The sequence below is a fragment of the Rhodotorula toruloides genome, assembly GCF_000320785.1.
Source record: "Rhodotorula toruloides NP11 unplaced genomic scaffold Scaffold31, whole genome shotgun sequence".
NCBI classification, from domain to species: Eukaryota; Fungi; Basidiomycota; class Microbotryomycetes; order Sporidiobolales; family Sporidiobolaceae; genus Rhodotorula; species Rhodotorula toruloides.
Window position 1 is genome coordinate 35,305 of NW_015622991.1, and position 21,185 is coordinate 56,489.

The 21,185-nt window shown below is 63.2% G+C and overlaps 10 protein-coding genes across 10 annotated transcripts; 6 read left to right on the plus strand and 4 right to left on the minus strand.

The window, feature by feature from the left end:
- Positions 1 to 166: 166 nt before the first annotated feature.
- RHTO_05246 (uncharacterized protein) lies at positions 167 to 2,615 on the plus strand (the record flags this gene model as incomplete). The annotated part of the gene is made up of 3 exons (XM_016418908.1): positions 167 to 1,918; positions 1,987 to 2,135; positions 2,207 to 2,615. The coding sequence occupies 3 exons, from the start codon at positions 167 to 169 to the stop codon at positions 2,613 to 2,615; spliced, it is 2,310 nt and encodes a 769-aa protein (XP_016270202.1).
- Positions 2,616 to 3,057: 442 nt separating this feature from the next.
- On the plus strand, positions 3,058 to 4,719 carry RHTO_05247 (DNA polymerase beta subunit; the record flags this gene model as incomplete). Its single annotated transcript, XM_016418909.1, has 8 exons — positions 3,058 to 3,304; positions 3,369 to 3,570; positions 3,626 to 3,761; positions 3,820 to 4,188; positions 4,246 to 4,380; positions 4,444 to 4,506; positions 4,562 to 4,616; positions 4,679 to 4,719. 8 exons carry the CDS (start codon positions 3,058 to 3,060, stop codon positions 4,717 to 4,719), a joined length of 1,248 nt encoding a protein of 415 aa, XP_016270203.1.
- A 53-nt stretch (positions 4,720 to 4,772) lies between these two features.
- Positions 4,773 to 6,101, minus strand: RHTO_05248 (arp2/3 complex subunit Arc16; the record flags this gene model as incomplete). Its single annotated transcript, XM_016418910.1, has 6 exons — positions 4,773 to 4,829; positions 4,892 to 5,017; positions 5,073 to 5,200; positions 5,376 to 5,714; positions 5,779 to 6,010; positions 6,072 to 6,101. The coding sequence occupies 6 exons, from the start codon at positions 6,099 to 6,101 to the stop codon at positions 4,773 to 4,775; spliced, it is 912 nt and encodes a 303-aa protein (XP_016270204.1).
- A 281-nt stretch (positions 6,102 to 6,382) lies between these two features.
- Positions 6,383 to 7,366, minus strand: RHTO_05249 (Peptidyl-prolyl cis-trans isomerase, cyclophilin-type; the record flags this gene model as incomplete). The annotated part of the gene is made up of 5 exons (XM_016418911.1): positions 6,383 to 6,571; positions 6,631 to 6,644; positions 6,707 to 6,793; positions 6,853 to 7,117; positions 7,172 to 7,366. The coding sequence occupies 5 exons, from the start codon at positions 7,364 to 7,366 to the stop codon at positions 6,383 to 6,385; spliced, it is 750 nt and encodes a 249-aa protein (XP_016270205.1).
- A 194-nt stretch (positions 7,367 to 7,560) lies between these two features.
- RHTO_05250 (tRNA modification GTPase) lies at positions 7,561 to 9,587 on the plus strand (the record flags this gene model as incomplete). Its single annotated transcript, XM_016418912.1, has 9 exons — positions 7,561 to 7,906; positions 7,961 to 8,205; positions 8,262 to 8,382; positions 8,449 to 8,592; positions 8,653 to 8,818; positions 8,875 to 9,186; positions 9,239 to 9,308; positions 9,365 to 9,395; positions 9,451 to 9,587. 9 exons carry the CDS (start codon positions 7,561 to 7,563, stop codon positions 9,585 to 9,587), a joined length of 1,572 nt encoding a protein of 523 aa, XP_016270206.1.
- Positions 9,588 to 9,712: 125 nt separating this feature from the next.
- Positions 9,713 to 10,123, minus strand: RHTO_05251 (uncharacterized protein; the record flags this gene model as incomplete). The annotated part of the gene is made up of 3 exons (XM_016418913.1): positions 9,713 to 9,793; positions 9,855 to 9,966; positions 10,080 to 10,123. 3 exons carry the CDS (start codon positions 10,121 to 10,123, stop codon positions 9,713 to 9,715), a joined length of 237 nt encoding a protein of 78 aa, XP_016270207.1.
- A 110-nt stretch (positions 10,124 to 10,233) lies between these two features.
- Positions 10,234 to 12,290, plus strand: RHTO_05252 (uncharacterized protein; the record flags this gene model as incomplete). The annotated part of the gene is made up of 5 exons (XM_016418914.1): positions 10,234 to 10,265; positions 10,360 to 11,231; positions 11,310 to 11,467; positions 11,527 to 11,664; positions 11,763 to 12,290. 5 exons carry the CDS (start codon positions 10,234 to 10,236, stop codon positions 12,288 to 12,290), a joined length of 1,728 nt encoding a protein of 575 aa, XP_016270208.1.
- A 208-nt stretch (positions 12,291 to 12,498) lies between these two features.
- On the plus strand, positions 12,499 to 17,935 carry RHTO_05253 (uncharacterized protein; the record flags this gene model as incomplete). The annotated part of the gene is made up of 5 exons (XM_016418915.1): positions 12,499 to 13,294; positions 13,353 to 13,682; positions 13,742 to 13,905; positions 13,959 to 16,583; positions 16,646 to 17,935. 5 exons carry the CDS (start codon positions 12,499 to 12,501, stop codon positions 17,933 to 17,935), a joined length of 5,205 nt encoding a protein of 1,734 aa, XP_016270209.1.
- Positions 17,936 to 18,143: 208 nt separating this feature from the next.
- RHTO_05254 (cytidylyltransferase family protein) lies at positions 18,144 to 19,070 on the plus strand (the record flags this gene model as incomplete). Its single annotated transcript, XM_016418916.1, has 2 exons — positions 18,144 to 18,660; positions 18,718 to 19,070. The coding sequence occupies 2 exons, from the start codon at positions 18,144 to 18,146 to the stop codon at positions 19,068 to 19,070; spliced, it is 870 nt and encodes a 289-aa protein (XP_016270210.1).
- Positions 19,071 to 19,153: 83 nt separating this feature from the next.
- RHTO_05255 (uncharacterized protein) lies at positions 19,154 to 21,105 on the minus strand (the record flags this gene model as incomplete). The annotated part of the gene is made up of 2 exons (XM_016418917.1): positions 19,154 to 20,667; positions 20,727 to 21,105. The coding sequence occupies 2 exons, from the start codon at positions 21,103 to 21,105 to the stop codon at positions 19,154 to 19,156; spliced, it is 1,893 nt and encodes a 630-aa protein (XP_016270211.1).
- Positions 21,106 to 21,185: the final 80 nt, after the last annotated feature.

The window sequence follows — 21,185 nt, forward strand, 5'->3', positions numbered from 1 at the left end:
CTTGACTGCTTCTATCGTCTGTGCTGTCCATACTTATCACCCCAGTTCTGCTCCCATTGCGCCAGAGGTCGTCGTTCTCGCGCCCTCTCCACCTCGCCGGCTCACGCTCAATAACAGCGATAACAACCTCATTCGACCCGACCATACTCGCGAATACTCGGCGACGATGGATGGAAAGGATGCAATGTCGAAGGAAGTCGGAGCGCGCGGCGAGGTGAGGCCAGTCAGGCGCAAACGCTCGCGCAGCCGACACCACCACTCCTCGAAGAAGGGCCAAGGGCTCCCGGCGATGTACTTCCACTTCTCCCTCTCCATCACGCTTGCCGCCATCGCCGTCGTATGGTCCGTCACGCCCCTCTCGTGGGTCTACGTCCTCTGGACCGTCCTCACCTCGGCCATTCCAGCTCTTCGCCCCGGTCGACCCGCGACAGTCGCCCCTTCGCCGCTCGTCTTCCGCATCCTCCACTACATTACTCTCACCTACTGCTCCGTCGAATGCGCGTTCAGCATCTGGTACAAATGGAAGGCGTACCAATGCCAGAAACTCCGCGAGGCGCCGACCTACTCCCGCAAATACCTGCGTGGCGTCTTCCTCCGCGCTCTCGAGAACGGCATCGACATCGAGGAGGAGCTGGCGGAAGAGGCGGGCGAGGGCGCGAAAGGCGGCGACCTTGGCGAGCAGGAGTGGGCGGAGGATCCGCGTGACGAGGAAGAGGCGACACGCGGGTCAGACGGCGAGCTCTCGTCGAAGAGGCCCGCAACCTCGACTCGACGTCGGGCGTCGCGCCAGTTTGGCGACGGGTCCAACACGCCCGACTTGCAGTCGAGGGATGGCGGCGACTATCTCTCTGCCCGTCCTGCTCCGTCCGACACTCGCTCGACTCGCTCAGCGAATGTCAGCCAGTCGCTCAATCTGGTCCAGAGTCGCGCATCGCTCGACTCGCGCGACGAGGGTTACGGCGGCGACATCTCGCGACTCTCGCTCCGCTCAACCGAATCCTCCTCGAAGCGTCCGCACCCTCACTCCCGCTTCATCCCTCACCTCTCGCCATCCGACCCGCGCGCACACGACTTCCGCCACCTCCTCGTACACTGGTTTACCGGCCCTCGCGACTTGTCATTTACCGACCTGAAGCGGGACGATGTCGCACAGTGGCTCGCTTGGTCGTTGTATGGCAAGCCACTGGAGGAATTGGAGAAGCAGCGTGCGGAATGGGACAAGGCGGGTAGGCCGGCGCTGTATTGCGCTGATGGTGTCACGCTCGACGACGACGCGGACTTGGAGGACGAAGAGGACGAGAAGGACGGCGAAGACGCGACTCGCCGACAACGCAGACGCGAGGAGGCACTCGAGGCGGACCCGCTCGGGCTTGTCAACTTCTGCGTCTCGCTCGTCGAGCTGCGGTCGGCGCACAAGTTCGCTCCCGGCAGCAACCCAGCTGTCAAGCCTATGCGGCTCACCCTCGACCCTGTCCGCGTCACCTCGCGCCCATTCCTCCTCTACCTCGTCGTGGCGGCGCTCCAGAACGCCGTCATCGCGCACGCAAAGGCGAAGGGTTTCAAGGAGGCTCGGGACGACGAGACGATCACGCGCGCTCTCGTCCGCGTCCCGCCTGGATGGGCAGCGAGGGAGGACTTGCCCGAGGACGAGCGCCCTCTCGTCTTCATCCACGGTCTCGGCATGGGCCTCGCGCAGTACACAACTCTCGTCTCAGTGCTCGCCTCCTCCCGCGCTCTTCGACGCAGGCCCATCATGGTCCTGATCCAGCCTGCGATCAGTATGAGCATCTTCGAACGCGGATACCTCAGCCCGCCCGACCAGCAGCGTTCGTCGAAGGGCATCGAGCGCCTCATGCGAAGGTTTGGGTTCGATGAGCGGGCGGGCGGTGCAACCGTATTTAGTCACTCAAATGGATCGGTGCGCTCGCGCCACTCGGCGCTTTGCCTTGTGCGCGGAGAAGCTGACAAGCGTGCGCGCGTCTGCAGATCGTCCACGGGTGGCTTCTCAAGGACTGCCCGACTCTCGCGACCCGGAACTGCTTCGTGGACCCCGTCGCCTTCTCGCTCTGGGAGCCGTGGGTGTGCCGGCATGCGCTCTACTCGCCGACGAAGCAGCCAATGGAGTACCTGATGCGGTGAGGCGACCTGACTAGCACAGCCTGTCCCGCTCGGAGCGCTTCCTCGTGCTGACTCGTGTTCGTTGCAGCTACTTCGTCATGCGCGAGCTCGGCGTCGCCAACCTTCTCTCCCGGCACTTCAACTGGACGTCGAACCTGCTCTTCCCCTCCGAAGTCCCCAACCTCTCCGACCCGCAGAAGACCGCCATCTTCCTCGCCTCGGAGGACTCGATCCTCGACGCTTCCCGCATGCGCGCCTACCTGCGTCGACAAGGCCTCCGCGAAGTGTCGCCATCGAAAAAGGTGGGCGAAGTACCTGGTGGAGGAGGACTCAAGGTGTTCCAGGGCTTCAAGCACGGCGAGTCGATGATCGGGAAGGGCGAGCCGTTCGCCGAGGTGCTCAGCTGGGTGACCTGGGATGAGCGCAGCCCGTCGGCGTACGAGCGAGGTCCGGAGGCCTGGTCGTCGACCGACACGGCGGGGGACGCGAGCCCTTAGCTCTTTGTAGATTCCCTTTCCCATTCTTTCTAGACTTCTTTCTCGTGTTCGCGCTACTTCTCCGCTGTCACTTGTATCGCGTGCGTCCCAGCCGTTGTCCTCGAAGTCGTCCTCCGCTTCGCTCATCTCGCGCTGACGCTCCAGCCCTTCGTCCTTGGCCTTCGCAGCGTCCCTTTGTACTCCAGCTGAGCGGTAAAATCAGCCTTCAGCCTCACTCGCGCCCGTACCTCGTATCTCGCGCACCACCTCCCGCTCAGGCCTTCTCATCCTGGGCTTCCTCCTTCCCTCTTCACATCGTGGTCTGCTGAACCACCGAGCACTGTACGACGCTTTCTTGACGCTCCTGACCTGCTCAACCGCCTGCCTCACCGCCGCGCTCCCTCCTCCACGCATCACAGCCCCTCCCAACTCCCCTCGCCCTCATCGACTCCGCACGATCACGATGCTTCGCGCCTCGTCAAGCCGCTTCGTTCGGCCCGCCTTGCAGCCTCGCTCGCACATCTGCACGCCGTTCCGTCGCTGGGAGTCGCTGATCGCGTCGAATCGTGTCCTGCGGTTAAGGGAGGAGGTCGGGCCTGACACCAAGGTCGACCTGAAGCAGATCATGGACGACTTGCGGGACCTCGAGTTGCTGGACTTGCTGGAGAACAAGAAGCCGAGGTCGGGGAATGGCTGGAAGGACGCGGCGCGTAAGTTTCGTCGAGATCGAATGTTCTCCGCGTCCCTCAGCGCTTACGATGTCCTCCTTCGCAGGCGCACTCTATCCTCTCTACCACAAGGTCGACACGGGCCGCCAGGCCAAGGTGTCCTTCGCCGAACTCGAAGACGCCCTTGCGCCAATCTTCACCATGCCCTGGGGCGTTATACGCGAACGCCTGCTCGACGGCAAAGTCCGCGCTCTCAGCTCGCTTTCACCGGTAGACGCGGCGAAGCTCAGGTTCTTGCAGATCTTCAAGTGCGCCTTCTCTCCGCTGTGCTCCTCCCTCCGTTTGCTGACTCCGCCTCATCAGTGTCGGTCCAGCCCGCGCGCAAGCCATCGCCGACGCAGGATGCAGGACGTTTGACGATGTCTTGGATATGGCGAAGAAGGCGGAGCCGAAGGTCAAGATCAGCAAGTCGCAACAGGTTGGCCTGGAGTTGCGAGAGGTGCGCCAGCGACACCGCCTGCAGCCACTCAGATGGTTCAACGGATCTCTTTGCGCAGGACCTGAACCGTCTAATCCCTCGCGAGGAGCTGGTCGAGCTCGAGAAGAAGATCAAGAAGGCTGTTTCGGCGGCCGGTCGTGGCTTCCAGATGGAAATCCTCGGCTCGTATCGCCGCGGCAGCGCTTTCTGCAGCGACGTCGACCTCGTCATCCGGCACGAGCGGTACGCTACCAAGGATCAGACGGACGAGGGGAAGGAGCTTCTCGGCAAGATTGTCGACCAGCTCGTCGAGCATGGGCTCGTCAAGCCAGAGCATCAGCTCGCTCGCGGCGCTTCGAAGTTCATGGGCTTCATCCGCCTGAACGCCGGGTCGCGGTTCCGCCGTATCGACATCCGCCTCGTCCCGCACGCTTCGTATCCCTACACGGTGCGCTTCGCGCATAGGACGCCGTCTGCCAGTACTGACGACCTTGTGGACCTACAGCTCCTCGGTGGCAGCGGCGACAGTCTTCTCATGAAGTTCCTCCGGTGGAAGGCGAAGCGGATGGGCTGGACGCTCAACGAGTACGGCATGGGCAAGAAGTATTCGGCGGTCGATGCGAACCCAAACGGATTCAAAGTGAGTGTCGCGGCCGGGTCTTGGACGCTGCAAGTCGCGCTGACACTTTCTTACGCGTTGCAGCCTGGCACGCTCAAGGAGGTCAAGGACGAGCAGGAGATCTTCCAGCTGCTGAAGCTACCCTACGTAAACACCGTCTTCCTTCGCCTCCGTTACCCCTCTGATATCCGCTCGCCCGCAGCTCAAGCCGGAAGAGCGCGACTATCGGATCTGGAAGGAGAAGTATCTCGTAGCTGGTGCGTCTCTTCCCTGCTTCGAGCAAGCGTCTCCCGCTCACCGCCAACTTCTGTGTGAGCAGGCGTCAAGGAGGTCGAGGAGCTTCACAAGATGAACTTGTAAACCGTGTCTTGGCAATTGTACTTCTCGTCCTGCAATCTTTACAGACCGGCCCACTACTCCTTTTGCTCGCCTGGGAAGGGGAACTTCTCCCGGAACTCCTTGTTGACTTCCTATGCACAGGCCCGGGGGAGCGTCAGCCCATGCGGCACGAGAGAAGCACATCGAGACTCACCGCCATCGTGACCCACTCGACACCCTCGTGCTCGTTGATAAAGTCGATGAGCTCCTCGACGGCGAGAAGAACGTGCGGACGACCAGCCGTGTCGGGGTGTAGCGTGAGAGGGAAGACACACCAATCCTGCGAAAAAGGAGGGTCAGCGAGAAGCGGAGACGGGAGGCGCGCAAGGGCTCACGTATTCCCGGTAGAAGTAGGCAAAGTGCTTCTTCCACAGCTTGAGGGTCACGTCGGCGTCGACAAAGCCGTGTGAGTTGGGAGCGGCTTTGATGAACATGTGCGGCGGGAGGTCCTGCAGGAGGCGGGCTAGCGATCAGCAGCGCTCAAACTCCAGGAATTGATTGGATTACGCACATCTGATCACACGGGCGCCGACGACGGGTCGTTCGAGGAAGAGGGAAGGGAGGAATGAAGCAGGAAGAGAGGAGCGGCGAAGTTGCTCGTCAACCATCGGGGCACTCGCTCAGTTGCGAACACTCACCGAGATACCAGTTCGCGGGGATGTTGACGAGTTTGGTGAGCTTGCCCTTCTTGAGCGGGTGCATCCAGTCGTGCGCGGAGGCCGACTTGAAGTCGATTTTCGTCCAGGTATCTTCGTCGCGGGTGTAGAATGGCATGCAGTCGTGCGCCTGCGACGAATGGTCGTACTCGATGCCCTTCTCGAGCAGCAGCTCGATACCTTCCTTGCTAGCCTCCCACCAAGGGGCGACGGAGCCGACGGGGGGCTTGCCGCAAAAGTCGGTGAGCTGCTTGAAGGTGTGGTCGAGCACGGCGCGCTGTTGCTCGAGTGTCATGGCGACCGGATTCTCGTGGGAATAGCCTGCGGATCAGGACTTTTCGAGGATCAGCAACTTGCTTGGAGGGTAGACGGAGGTACGGCGCACCGTGTAGCCCGATCTCGTGTCCAGCATCCCTAACCATCGCCATCTCCTTGGGAAACGAGTCAAGGCTGTGGCCCGGGATAAAGAAGGATGTCTTCATGTCGCCCTTCTCCTTGAACAGCTTGAGGAGACGAGGCACGCCGACTTCCGCCGCGAAACAGCCGCGACTCATGTCGTTGGGCGAGTCTTCACCGCCGTACGAGCCCAGCCAGCCTGCGCAGGCGTCCACATCGACCTGCGGGGACGCGATAAGCTCGAGTCCGGTCAGGCGGGGAGGAGGAGGCGGGGCGACGCACTCCGATGGTGCAGAGGATCCGCTTGGGCATGGTGCGCTAGAGTGCGTGTTATGTGAGCGAGTGCGAGTAGCAGCTAGTCCTGCGAAGGGGCAGAGCGAGAGCGAGACGAGCGAAAGCGGAGGAGGTGGGGCAACAGCCGCCCGTTGCCGACGGCGACGACGGAGAACTCTGCGCCGAACCAACTGTTCGAAGCGAAGAAGAATCTGCGGGAACGACGACGATGGAAGAGGAGAGTTGGATGTGAGCGAAAAGCCGCTGCTGAAGTCCACGGGAGACAACAGATGCGCTTCTTCGACGCCCCAGCATGCTCACTACTGCGCAACGTTGCAGTCCTCAATCCATACAGGCATGCTTGTACCGCCCTTCCCGTCCGCCAGCTGGTTGAGGCGCTCGAGGCATCGCTTCGTCTCGTCGTCCTCGAGGTCGGCCTGGCCGAACGCAACGTACTTGCCGTTGAGCTTCTTCAGCTTGACGGGGTCCGAGGCGAGCGTGACAAAGAACTGTCGAGCGTGGTGATTAGCGACATATGCAGAGTGCGAGAAGGCGAGATGCGGCGCACCTGGGAAGTATTGGCTGTGCGGCTTTGAATAACATCAGCTCGCTTGCCCCGGTTCAAGACGAGACATTCGGCTCACAGTTCTTGCCCGAGTTCGCCATCGCTATTGTGCCGAGCTGGAAGGGTGTCTTCAGGCCGTCCTTTTCGTCGTTGAAAGATCCGCCGTCTAGAGAGCGCTCGTGTCAGCTCGTCAGCGTAGCCGACGTCCGGACGGGCGTCACGCACATATGGACTCCCCACCACTGCCGTCATGCCGCGTCACATCACCCGTCTGCGCAACGAAGCCCTCTTCGATCCTGAAAACGCGGTTGCCCTTGTACCGCAACGGCGGATTGGGAGGTCGCTTCGAGACGAGCTTCTTCTCGTCCGTGAGGAGAGCAAGGAAGTTGGCGGTTGTCTTCTTCAGCCCGGGCGCGGAAGAGAGAGTGAAAGATAGTCGAGGGAGGAGAAGAGACGGCGGAGGGGAGAGGTCGGATGGCTGGAGCGAAACCTGCATGCTCGCAGGTCAGCCATGAGCAAACACCTCTGTTCAGACGTCACGGACCTTTGTGTCACCCTCGTACACTGCTGTCAACGTTTCTCGCCCAGCGTCGTCCAAGTCTTCCAGCTTCCCCGCCAGGCCGTACTTCACCCCGTTCTCCCCGAGCCACTTCACGAGCTCTTGTTGCCGTCCCAGCGCCTTCTCGTACGCCTGCGAGTCCCCGGCAGCGAAGATGATCCAACACCGGGTTCCGGACATGAGGAGGAGCAAGCGAGAGTCTAAGGGCGCTGCGGAGCCGGTGAAAGCGCTGACCAGTTCGTTGGAGGTTGTAGCGAGATGCAGGCGAGCCCAGCTAGCCAGAAGCAGCGAGGTGAGCGAACAATCGCTCTCCAACCCGCCGAGGGGATCCCCCTGCGCTCCTTGACAATCTTCCACGCCCGCTGTCGCCTCCGATGCTGCTGCGGGGCGCTGTGCGCAGTGCTGGGCTACTCCGCACGTGCTCTAGACCCGCCATTCGATTCCCGCCAGCTTCCTTCTCCCGTTCCGCCTCATCATCAGCCGCTCTCCTTCCAACCATCTTCGCCCCAGCTACAGGCAAGGGAAAGTCGGCGATCTCAATCTTACGGATATCTGGCGATGATGCACTCGAGGTGTGGCGGCGGATGACCGTATCGGTGCGAGGGGCGAGGCGTAGCAAGCCGGTGAAGGATCCGCCGGAACGGAGGGCTGTCTTGAGGAAGATTGTGCACCCTGAAACGGGCGAGGTGCTCGACGAAGGGGTTGTACTGTTCTTCCCGGGTGCGTACGCTTGCTCCATAGTCTTCAGAGAGAAGCTGACTCCTCGAACGACAGCCCATTCCGCCCTCACCGCACAACCAACCCTCGAACTCCACCTCCACGGCTCTCCCGCGCTCATGCAGCTCCTCCTTCGACTGCTACCGACACTAAACAGCTCGTTTCGGATTGCCGAGCCGGGCGAATTCACGCGACTAGCGTTCGAGGCGGGAAAGATGGACTTGACTGAGGTCGAAGGGATTCGGGATCTCGTCGAGGCGGATACCGAGGCGCAGAGGAAGCTCGCGGCGCGGCAAGCGAGCGTGAGTAGTACTTTGAGGTTGGCGGTCTCGTCGTTGCTGATCCGATTTATCCGCAGGGACTGATGCGAGAAGCGTACGACTCGATGCGGGCTAAGGCGATAGAAGCGACGGCGCTCATAGAAGCTCTAATAGACTTTGGGGAGGACGAAGGTATCTCTGAGGGTGTATACGAGCAAGGTGCGCGAGTTTGCCCGTCTCTATTTCGGAGAGCTGGTTGACCTGGTTCGCCTGGTGGTCCTGCAGCAAAAGATAAAGTCGTCTGGCTACGAGATCGAATAGCGAAGTATCTCGACGATGGCCGACGAGGCGAGATCATCCGCTCCGGCATCCACCTCGCAATCGTCGGACCACCCAACGCCGGCAAGAGCTCGCTGCTGAACTGGCTGGGTGCGCCGACATCAGCTCCTCACCGCTGATTCCTTCTTCGCTTACGCACATTTCACTCAGCGCAACGAGAAGCGGCCATCGTGACCGCGATACCCGGCACAACCCGCGACGTTGTCGAACTCTCGCTCGACTTTCACGGCCTTCCCATATCCGTAGCCGACACAGCGGGTTTGCGGTCAACGAAGGATCAAGTGGAGGCGATCGGCATTGAGCGGGCGATGGAGAAGTGCGTCGCAGTTCAAGCGCTTCTCTCGCCAACCGTTGACGAGTCCCGCCATGCAGGGCTGCCGTGGCCGACATCAAGCTCTGCGTCCTCTCGCTCGACCAACTCTTCCACTCTTCAGCATCCAACACGCCGACCATCGACCCTCTCACCCTTTCGCTTATCGACTCCCACACCCTCCTCCTCCTCAACAAGGTCGACTCATCCGTCCCTTCTCCCATCCAGCTCGAAGCGCTCGAACGCACACTAGAGACCGAGGGAAAGGAATGGTTTGGGAAGGGCACATGCGAGCCGTTTAGGTTGGTGAGCGTGAAGGAGGGAAAGGGGTTGAGGGAGTTGGCGGAGGTTATGCGGGCAGAGCTGAAGCGGCGGTGAGTCCCGTTCCTGTCTGAGCGACGTGCTTTACTGACACATACTACGCAGGTTCGACTTGTCGGACGACCTCGAGGATACGCCGATCGTGACGCAGGAGCGGCATAGGCGGCATCTCGAGGTGTGTTCTGGCCCTCCCTGTCAAGCTGAGCTTTTCTGACGTGCTGTACCTCGCAGGAAACTCTCACACATCTCAAAGCGTTCCTCGGTCTGTCTGCTCGCCGCCTTAGTTGCGATTCTTACTGACCGAGCGCTCGACGCAGCTATCCCTGCTGAAGACATCGTCGATGCCGGCGAAGAGCTTCGCTACGCCGTCCTCGCGCTCGGCAAGATCACCGGCGCAGTGGACGTCGAGGAGGTGCTGGGTGAAATCTTTCGCGGGTTCTGTATCGGCAAGTAAGCGTCGCTCACCACTGCAACGCTGCAAGTAGGTACAGGACGGGCGACGTTGCATGAGAGTCGGGATAGCGATACAACCTTGCGGCAAAAGTGTGCGATGCGGATGAAGAAGAGGGTGCGGGGCGATCATGAGGGTCGCTGAGGGGGAGGGTCGACGAAGCCTTCGAGGAGAGGGTCGTCCTGCAACTTCTGCTTGGCTGCCTCCTCCTGCAGGGCAGTACTCTCGTCAGTCGGGATCCTTCTGAAGTCACGCACGCTGTGTACGCACTGCTTGATGCTTCTTCCATGCCTCGTCCGCCGCCCGCATCGTCGCCCGGTGCTGCTCAACCATTCCGACCATGCCGTAGATCGTGAGACCGAAGAGAGCCGAGACGGTGACCCTGCAGGCGTCCTCGCCGTCAGCTTGCGTCCGTACGACGAGCGATCACCGAGGAAGGGGTCGAGGAGGAGAGAGTTGGGAGAGAGCGGCGCTTGACGGGGACAGCGTGCGCACCTCTGTGCGATGTCTGCGACACGCGTCGCAATCCTCGAAGTCATCTTTGCTGGTTTGCGGTGAGCTGTCCTGGCGAGAGCTGTTCGTTCGCTCCTTGTCCTCCTCTGACAACTCGCTCTCCTCGCTCTTTGCCGTTCTGACCGGCTCTGTACGAATGTCTGCACCACCACGCGCATCAACTGGCAGGCACGTCTTCCTCTCGCTTCGTCCCGCGTCGAGACGAGCTCACCGTGTTCTCATCTCCCCACCTCATCAATCTGGCCTCGCTCGCGTCCCCCAGGTCGAGCAGGGACGACGTCTTGCAGTTCCTCGACTCGCTGGACACATACTCGCCGACTGCACCCAGACCCTCGGCCGCAGGAGGCGCAGGCGCTGTTCCTAGCACGACCCTCCCCCGCTCGTCGTCGAACCATGGAGGACTCGGCTCGAGTGTCGGAGCTGGCTCAAAGCCCCCTGCATCGGCTTCAACGGCTGGCGGTGCACCGGCTAAGGCAGCACCGAACGCGGCAGAGGCTCAATCCGTCCTCGACTTTCTCGACGAGATCACGCAGCGCTCGTCCACCCCAACTGCGTCCGTCAAGACTAGCGACCGGTCACTCGAGAAGAAGTCGTCGGTCCCGTCTGGACTCGGGCGGAGCACGAGCAGGCAGAACTTGACGGGTGCGGGAGGGTCGGGCGCAGCTGGACAGGTTCCGCCGAGGAGGAGCACCGACAGCGTCAGAAGCCAGCGGACAGTCGGTGGCACGCCTGTGGGAGCTGGAGGTGCAGCGCTGCCGGCGAGCCCGCGAAGCGCGGCAGCTACGGCTCCGAACGCCTCCATCGCCTCAGCTTCAACGACTCCCGCAGCATCAGAAGACGCCTCGAAGCAGCAGCAGCAGCAGCAGCAGCAGCAGAGTGGCGGATGGGGCTGGTCCTCGATGTGGTCGCAAGCCTCGAACGTCGTCCAGCAGGCGTCGCATCTGGCGCAGCAGGCTCGCACCGCTGCGGAGGAGCAGGTCAAGACGGCGACGAGCGGTGGAGCCGGCGGCGTTGCTGGTGGTATCGCGGGTATTGGCGGCGGGCTCATGAAGGCGCTGGGAGAGAACGAGCAGGCGAAGAAGTGGAGCGAGGGCGTGATCAGCTATGCCAAGGGGGCGCATCTGGACCAGCTGGGTGCGTTGAGCCGCTCTGATCTGCTCCATCAGTCTCTAGGCCACGTCAGGAAGCATGCTGACACCTTCCTCTACGCAGGCAAGGACTTGAAATCGACGACGCTCAAGTCGCTCACCGACCTCCTCAACGCCGTTGCGCCGCCCATCGCCGAGCACGAGGTGATCCAGGTCAGCCTCAGCCACGACATGGTTGGCTACGATGGAGTCGAGACGCTGGTCTACCGCGGACTTGCGAAGGTGCGTCCCGACGCTTCTTTCTGCGCCTTCTCACGACTAACGGGCAGCGCATCGAGCAGATCATGGACCAGATCGAGGGCGGCTCGCTCATCGTCAACAAGGGCACGGAAGAGAAGCCGCGCGAGATCGAGGGCGACGAGGACGTGCGCGACTTGAACATCGTCGATGGGCTGACCGAGGCGTGGAAGCTGGCAGAGGTGCGTTATTGTTGTTCTGCCTCAACTCAAGCGCATTGCTGACCTACTCTCCCGTTCTTGCTCGCCCCAATCCTCCCCGCTCCCCCTCAACCCTGCAGGCCAGCATCGACCAGCTCATCAAGACGACGTACAAGCCGCCTGCGCCCTCGTCCAGCAGTGCCGACGGCGCCACTGTCCCTGTCACAACCTGCCCCGTCTACATGCGCATCCAGCCCTGTCTCGCACCGGTCCCCTTCCTCCCGCCCGCCTGCCTGCCGTCGACCTCGTCCGAACCGAACGCGTCCAAGGTCCTCTTCTTCCTGCTGCTCCTGCGCGATCCGACACACAACCTCGTCCACACTTCGATGAGCCAAAGCATGCCCGCAAGCTGGCTCGACATTCCGTTCGAGGAGAACGAGTGGGTCGAGGACCAGATGGTCGAGATCATCCGCCGGTCGGTCGAGATTATCGGCCAGGAGTACATCTCGCACCGTATGCGTGCGCAGGCGGTCGCTATCTCTCAGGCGAGGGCGGAGGCGCAGCAGGCGCTTGACCACCACAATGCGGAGCAGGACCAGCAGGAGCAGGAGAAGACGGAGGCCGAGGCGAGTACGGCTGCGCAGGAGGCGAGGGTTGGCGTTGTTTGATCATCTGCTCGTCCTCTCCCACTGTTTGACTACGTGCATGGCTCTCTGTCTCCCGTTTTGCCATCGTCGAGCATCCGTAATCTTGCCATTACAATCGACTTGTATTCGTCTGATTACAACCCTCCGCATCGCCTGGACCGGGTCTCTCGTTGTTCACTGTGCTCCCGGCTCTTGTACTGCTCTCCAGCCACTCGAACTCAGTCACCGCATGCAAGATGACCCGCCCGTCGACTCAGCTCAGCGCCCAGCAGTCGAATTGAACGCGCCCTCCCCACTCGACCACGACGACCCCGTCTCTCCCGCCTCGTCACGCCCCGCTGGAGACCAGGACGCGTCGCTGACGGATGAAAACGGGGCTGATGGACCGGGTGGACAGGCAGACGAGCCGCGCGAGCGAGGTGTGGGCGCGGAGGAGGCGAAGAGGGACACCAACGTGAAGGTCGACGTCGAGGCGGGGAACGTTGCAGCGGGGTCGCAGGGAGGGATGGCAGAGGCAGTGAGCAGTCCCCAGATGGTTGAGAAGCAGGACAAGGAGACTCTGGCGGTCGAGGAAGGACAGGCTCACGATCCGTCGATCGAGTCCAGTGCAGGCGGTGAGCAGGATCGTAAGGAGGCTGTTGCGGTGGACGGTGTAGTGCAGGATGCTACGAAGGAGTCAGAGACGCAGGAGGACACTGCGGCATCCGCCTCAACCCCGCCAGTCCCGACACTCGTCGAACCCAAGCCTTCGAACCCCCTCACCTCGACCAGCTCGCTTCTTCATCCGCCAGACGCCCGATCCGCCTCTCCTGCGACACCGGCGGGCTCCGCGTCCTCTGCCGCACGCGCGATTGCAACGTCGGCGGCAGGCGCGAGTCCCGCTCCTTCTGTCTCGCCCGGACCGACCTCAACATCCGCCGCCTCGCCTCAGCCAACGAAGAAATTCCAGAGCTCGCTTGCAGTGAACAAGAAGTTCTTGGAGAAGGCGGGGGAGAAGGCTAAGCCGGAGGTCAAGCCGGTCACGAGTGCGTCTGAGCCCTTTCTCCGCCTTCTGCGCGTGTGCTCAACTTCGCTTCCGTGCAGCTCGCCTCGCCACGCCGCCCGTCCCAGCACCTTCCTCAACCTCTCATCCTCGCCTCTTTGCCGGCAAGCTCTCCTCAGGACCGATCACCCTCTCCACCTCGTCTTCCGCCGCCGCCGCAGGATGGAGCAAGAAGTCGACTGCACCTACCCCTTCGACCGCTGCGTCTCAGCCCGGCGCCCCTGCTTCAGCTCCGGGTGCTGGAAGCACCGCGAGCGCATTGGCACGCGGAAAGGCAGGAGCGGTTTGGGCTGCTCCCAAATCGACGCAGCCTACGCCGTTCGGAGCGAGGATGGTGAACGACTTCCCGACGGCGGCAGAAGCGGCGCATGGTGCGTTGCAGTCTTCGTCTGCGCCAACTGTACTTGCTCACGGTGATTCCGCTTGACAGCCAAGGAGGCTCGCGCACGAGCGATCATGGAGCAGATGCAGGCGCGCGAACGGGCTTTGCAGGCTCGGGCGGCTGCTGCCGCGGCGCACAACCAGCATCTTCTCGAGGAGCTGGACGCTTTCCGCGGCGTGCACCTTGACCCGAACGCGTCTCACTGGGACGAGGTGCGTCTTCTCTTGCAAGTTCCTGTTCGCAGCGCTGATGTGGCTGCTCGCAGGACGAAGACGACTTCCTCGACACGACGATCGAATTCGCCGACGGTACGCAGTACAAGATCACAGAGCAACCGGATGAGCCGGAAGAGCTTCGCGAACCTGGACCTTCGGAGCTGGCGCTGCGCGAGAAGCCGCTCGCGCCGGGCGAGGTGGTTGAGGCGCCGAAGCGGGAGGAGCGCTTCCGCGACGACTTTGACCGTTCGTGGCCGAAGAAGCCGGCAGCGGCTGGCGACTCGCGCGCGCTCTTCAACGACAAGGCTGGCCGACTCGAGCCGGCCGCGTCTGCCGCTGCACCGCTCGCCAGGCGTCCTGTCGCAGAACCGACCTCCATCGTGCGACCAGCCGACCGCCGCCTCTCCGACGTTCCCCCTCACATGGCTGCCGCGCCTCACCATCTCGAACCTAAACCTCGCCGACCATCCGTCACTTCGCCCCGCATGTCCCACGCTCCTCTCCACCCCGCACCGCGCCGCGAAAGCTTCAACGAGCCGAAGCCTTCGCCGTGGGCGCGGCGACCGAGCATTTCGCAAGGAGAACGACAGGTCCCGCCGCATCTCGCCGCTGGGGGCGCACGACCGCCTCCTCCGCACATGCAGACCGCTACTCGCTCGCCGCCGACTCAGCGACAGCCTCTGCCGCCAGTCCAGGCTGTTCTTTCGCCTCCTCGCGCGCCAGCTGCCGCACTGCCGCCCGCCGCGCCCGCTGTCGTCTCGCCGCCAGTCGCAGCGCCCGCTCCCGCAGCGGTGCCGGAGGAGGGGAACATCGAGGAGATGCACGCGCGGGAGATGCATGCCGCTGCTGAGCGTGCGAAGAAGCGTAGGGAGGAAGAGGAGCAGAAGCGGCTCGAGCAGATTGAGCGGGCGAAGCGGAAGGCTGCCGAGCTGGAGGAGAAGATGAGGGCTGCTGAGGAGGCGAAGGTCAAGGCGAAGGAGGAGCAGGAGAAGGCGAAGAAGGAGGCGGAGAACGCCGCAAAGGTTGCGAAAGAGGCGACTGCACCCGCGTCCGCTTCGTCCGCTGCCGACACGGCTTCGTCCTGGCGCGCGGCGGCACGACCACCTACCGTCCGTTTCGGCGCTACAGCCGGCCCTGCCCATCCCCCTCCTGCGACCCCGGCTGCAGCTCCGACGAAGATCCTGGCGCGCGAACCTCCTGCGCCGGTTCAGCCAGCCAAAATTCTTCCTCGCCCAGGTGTCCCAGTAGCAGAACCGCCAGTACGGCAGGCAGCATGGCGCCCAGCGCCGCAACAACCTGCACGACCTCTCCAGCCTCCTCGTCTCGCTCCGCCTCACCAGCTTCCGCCTCACCTCGCCGCCAAGGCAGCCGCCGCACAAGCCGCTCAGGCGGAACGAGCTGCACCAGCTGCCCCTGCGCCCGCGCCCGCGGCTGCCGCCGAAGCGAAGCCATCGCCGTCTCCCCTGGCAGAAGCAGCCGCTCCCGCCGGGCAAGCCCAGACTTCCCCTCCTCCACGACCTGTCACGCCTCCACCGCCAGCGGCCCCAGCTATCGCTTCTCCGCCAATCTCGCCCGCGACGCAGGAGCGCCGTGCGGCTCAGCAGGCGAAGCAGGCTGGGTACAAGCTGCCAGCCGTCTCGCAATTCGACGATCTCATGTCGCGCATCAAGGGCGTCATGACGCACCCCGAAGAGCGCGCTTCCCAGGTGGACTCGGCAGCTTCGCACGAGGCGGAAAGGCCCGTCGTGAAGCTTCCGTCCAGCAGTCCCGCCACCGCTCGTCGCACGGCTGCGCCTGTCGAGACCGGCACGCCGGCACCTGCTCCGCAGTTCGTTGTCGCATTGCCGGGTGCAGGGCGCGGACGAGGGCGTGGCCGGTCCGAGATCCCTCGAGTCGCTCGCCAGGCCGTGCCGGTCTTCGAGAACCGCGAACCTGTCCTTCCGATCCATTCTTCCCGCCTCTCCCGCTCCGCCTCCCCTCCTCCCGCTTGGCGGCAATACACCGTTCGCATCGCCCCTCACCCTCCTCGTCGCCCGCCGCCTGCTCGCGCCGTCAAGAACTTCCAGAACCCGAACTTCCCCCGCCCCCTCTACCCCTTCTCCTGGTCCCCTCAGCTTCGCGATGTCAATCCGCGCCGGCTCAGTCGGGACGACTCCCTCCTTCCGAAGCGCTACGACAAGTCGGGCACGGTCATCTACACCGTTTCGCTGCCGAAGGAACGCCTCCGACGCCGTTCCGTCGTGGAGAAGGAGGATCCGCCCGCCATGGTCGTCAAGATCTCTTCCCTTTCGCTCGTCCGTCAGCCTGCGCCTGCGCCGCTGCCGCAGTCTGCGCAGGCTCATCCCGCCGTCATCAACGTGATTCAAGGGGAGGACCTCTCGCTCGCAAGCCCCGTCGACGCAGTATTGGGCTACTCGCCCTTCGGCGTGCCCGACCGCCGACGAGCGCCCGAGACCGGCTCATGGCGGCGAGAAGCGGTCGGCGCACCAGAACCGGGTGCGGATCAGGCGCCAGCAGCAACGAGTCGCTTCTTCCCCGGCGTTGTCGGCCAGGCGGTGCCGTCCGCCGACGACGTGTCTCTAGGCGCACCTGGACCAAGCGACCTGAACGGTGAGAAGATCGAGACGACCCCTCGAAGGGAGACGACCGCACCAGGTCTGGGTGCGAATGGCGGCGTGAGTCTCTCCTTGCCCCGCTGAGTCCCGTGAAAGCGAACTGACGAGATGAACTCGTGCAGATACCGTCTTCGCCGCCGTTCAAGCAGCCCGACATGAGCCAGTCGACCGCTTCGCCTTCGGCAGCGTGGACGAACAAGTCGCTGGCGCTTTCAGTCCTCGACCCCACCGCTTCGTCGGTCTGGTCTGCCGCACCAGAAGAGAGCAGCGTCCATGCGCGCGTCAAGTCTGCCGTCCAGCCGGAGAACTCGCTCCAAGGCCTCGTCGACGAGGACCTCTCGGAAGCCTTGCCCAACTCCGTCGCCGATCTCAAACTCGACGATGGTCATCTGGCGGAGGACAAGGATGCCTCGAAGGCTTCTGCCGCGAAGGAGGAGGCCAAGCTCCGCGCCGTTGCGCCGTCTTTCTCCTCTTTCCTCCACGAGTCGGCGGGCGCCGTCGACCCGTCAGCTGTGGCTGCTATCGCAGACCACCCTCGCGCGCATCCGCCTTTCGGCCCCGCAGCGTGGCCAGGCATCCCTCCTCAGTCGACCCCATCACCCATCTCCGCCTACTCGCCCGCTCAGTCTTTCTCGCCGCAGCTGTACACGTCGGTCCCTCCGAACTACGGCCGCACTCTCTCGCAGCAGCAAGTCTACTCGGCCTACCCTACCCAGACGCCCTCTCCCTACGCACCGCAGCACCTCGCCCAGCCGTACTCCCCGCAACACTACCCGTCCGCTTCTCCCGCTTCAACGGCCGTCGGCTACTCTCCCATGCCGTACCGCGACTCGGCCTCTTCGGCAGCTCCTCACGGCATCACAAACCCGGCTCTCATCGCGAACTACGGTTATGGCGGCCAGAGCGGGATGTCGTCGGCGCGAGCGTACGGTGCAGTCGGCGCGCCGGGGACGCCAGCGTACGGACGACCGCAACAGCACATCGGGGCCTATGGTCGTCCGCCTACGCAGCCTGCCGTCGCGCCCACAGCGTACATTGCGTCAGGGTTTGGCGCGCCGTTCCAGACGCCGGGCCAGTCCTACCGCGTCGAGAGCCCGTACCCGCTCGGCACCGCCTACTCGTCTTCACCCGACGCTGTCCGCCCGCCCCTCCCTCCGCAGCACCCTTCGGCGACTACGATGGCTTCGCCGGTCATCATGCCTCAGCAGCCGCCGCAAGTTCCCGTCTTCGCCCCGACCTCGTACCCTGGGCAAGTCCTGCCGCCGCACGTCGCGCAGGCTTCAACTTTCGGTGCTGGATATGGCGATGCGTCGCATGCAGCGTATGGCCAGCCTGGCGCCGTCTATGGACGACCGGGACCTGCCGCCCGAGGAGGAGGAGCGTTGGGATCCGTTGGTGTCGCGCGGTGGTGATTGTGCGGGATTTGCTTTGCGAAGATGCTAGTACTTCTTGGACTCCTAACTACTGCCCGTACTTCTACTACCCGTACTTTGCAACCCGCATCTTGCTTCCGCTTCCTCGTCGTGAAGCGAGAGCGCGAGCCTTTCTCCCTTTGCCTCCTCACACGCTTCCGCTTCGCCGACTGTCACGGCCATTAAGACTGGCTCTCCTGCGACTACCATGCCGCCACGACCGCGCCTGCCGACGTCCCCGTCGACTCCCATCTCCTCACTAGTCCCCACATCTCCCGCGCCGTACACCCTCGTCTGGGCTTCGCACGCCCGCTGGCCGCTTCCGGTTGACGCAGGCGAGACACAGCATGGTCCCGCAGCTCGCCCACTACGCATCTCGGTCCTCGACTCGTCGTTTAACCCGCCTACGGCCGCACATCAGGCTCTCGCCTCACACGGCTCAGACGGCTTTGACGCCCACCTGCTCGCGCTGAGCGTGGGGAACCCCGATAAGGGCACTATCGAGCAAGAGGTCACAGCCGTGCGGCTCGAGATGATGCGGCAACTCGGCATGGACTTGCACCGACGGTCGGGAGGGAAGGGAGGGCTGTCGAACGTCGCGGTGGTCCTTCTTCAGGCGCCGACGTTCGTACGCAAGTCGGAGATACTGCGGGACGAGCTGGACAAGCTGGTGCAGGCGCAGGCGGGGTCGGACGAAGCGTCAGTGCGGTTGACATTCCTCGTCGGTTCGTTTGTTCCCTTTCTCGCCTCTCCAGCCATCATGCTGACTCTCTCTTTGACAGGCTGGGACACACTCATCCGCATCTTCGCACCACGTTACTACCAGCCGCCCGGTCCCGACCTCGGCTCGTCCATGTCAGCCTTCCTCGACCGTGACGATTCCTCCCTCGCCTGTGCACGAAGAGGCGACATCCCTAGCGAGGAAGAGGACGCCTTCCTCAACTCTGATGAAGTCAAAGAGTGGGTCAAGCGGGGAAAGGTGGAGATGTTCGACATCGAGGAGCGGTTTAGGACAATCAGCTCGACGGAGGTCAGGCGGGCGGTCAAGGAGGAGCGTTGGGAGGACGTTAGACGAGACGTGCCGATAGAAGGGATCATAGACGTTATCAAGCGCGAGGGGCTGTATAAGGACTAGAAACAATGCAGGGGTTGGTCTCGTCTACAACAACCGAGAAATGCGGGAATGCGAAGTGAGGTGGGAGGGTCGCCCGCGACCTGCTACACTGCTGTACCGAACTGCACGTCGTCCGCTGCTTCGCCGTACAGCAACGTTCGCTCGATAACATACCGCTCGTGCCGTTCCTTCTTCCGCCTGACGAGCTCGCGCTGGCAGTACACCTCGATTCGCACGACCTCCTCATCTGGTGCGATAGTACCGGATGCCGAGAAGATGGACGCGGTGTCGGGAACGGGTGGAAGAGCCTTTTCGAGTCGTCGTGAGCTTCGTGAGGACCTTGACGAGACCGTCCCGCGGTCGTCCTCGCCGGAAGGTCGTGCTGGCGATGTGACACGCTCGGGTCTCGGAGAAGGGCGAGTCGTCTGGAAGGTCGTCTCGGTCGGCGAAAGGTCAAAGACGACAGGCCGTCCTCGCGCCTCCTCTCCCAGCGCCAACTCCGCCTGTCTCGCAGCGGAGAACGCCCAGTCCGTTCGCCACTCGCCACGAGCGAGTCCTGAGCCGCTCGGCGCGGGGCACTGCTCCTCCAGCGTCGAAGGGCCCGGTGACTCGCGAGTGAAAACGCTCGTCGCGACTGTCACGGTCGAGGAGGGTGCCGAGACTGGCGGGTCGTCGAAGAGGGAGGCAGCACGATGTGTGAGGTCCGATGACGACGCCGAAGAGGTCGAGGGGAAGCGGAAGGCTGAGAACGACGGTTTTTCGGAGAGCGGGAGAGGCGCGAAGAGCGGTTCGGTAATGGGGAAGGTCGCGTCGAGCGAGCGTTGTGAGGCCGGCGAGGCGGGTGCTGAAGGAGAGAGATCCGCGCCGGAAATAGCGAGACCCTCGAGACGAAGCGAGAGAGGCGTGTTTTCGGGCGACGAGATGGGCGAGAAGTACGAGGCGGGTTCAGGGCGGGTGTCGTACGCCGGGTTGACAGGTGTCTCGAGGTCGTCTTCGGGCTCTGAGGCGAGAGAGTAGACGGAACTCGACATGGCGGATGCCCTGCGTGATGGGGCAACTTCGATGTGCAGGACTGGGCGGTTGGAGAGGGTGGAGGAACCGCTGACTTGGCGGGGTGCAAGCGTGAAGGGGTTCGTGAAAGAGACGTCGAAAGTGTCGGCTTCAGGGATGGGCGAGAGGTTCGATGGCGCAGACACGGAGAAGCGAGAGAAGCGAGGTTCGGAGGGGAGAGGAACGGAAGTGACAGGAAGATCCGCCAGCAGCGCCGGTCCGGGAAAGGCGATCGTCGAGGGAGTGTCGGAAGAGATCGAAAGGCGTTGCGGAGCGTCCGTCTGCGAGATCGACGAGCGCAGGTTGCCCAGCTCGTCGACCGAGGCGTCCGCTTCCTCAAGGAAGCCCCTCCATACCGAGCCGAGACTCATGTTGGCCGCCTCCGTCACTTCTTCCTGCTCGTCGAAGTACACCGCTCGTCGTTTGCCCTTGTCCTCGCTCAGCGGTAGAGGCGAGTAGTCTCCGTCCCAGGCGAACGACTCGAGTCGCTGCTTCTGTTCGCCGTCGAGCGGGAGGGGCTTGACGTCCAAGTACGAGCCAGACCGCGGTACATCAAACGAGGAGCGATCTGGCAATTTGCGAACGTCAGCACGAACGACGGAAGCTGGATGGGAGGCTCGAGCGGACCTTTGTGAGCGGAAGGACGGCACAGAACGGGCGACGACGCGACGGCGACGTTCTCCTTGCCCTTGAAGTCAACCGAGACGCTCACGCGTGCCCGCCTTGAGCCATTCCTCGCCGAAGGAGCCGTCAGCGCGTGCGCAGTTCGCGGCGGAGGAGTCGGTGTCGGCTGGAGACTCCGCCTGTTCGCGCCCGCCTTGGGCTTCAGGAGCGTGTTGAACCACGAGCGCGACCTCCCATGCCCCTTTGGCTTCATGGCGGCGTCGAGAGGCGAGGGGAGCGGTCGTGCAGCGGAGGCCGAAGTCGCGGGTTTGGCGGCGGGTTGGGCAGGGATGAGGATGGGTGCGCGCGCTGCTGAAGTGCGCTTGTCGTGTCTGTCGACCATGTGCGTCGTCTGGGTCGTGCAAGCAGTCCAGCGAAGGGGTTGTGGCAGAGAACGAAGGACAACCGTTTGTCGCTCGCGTC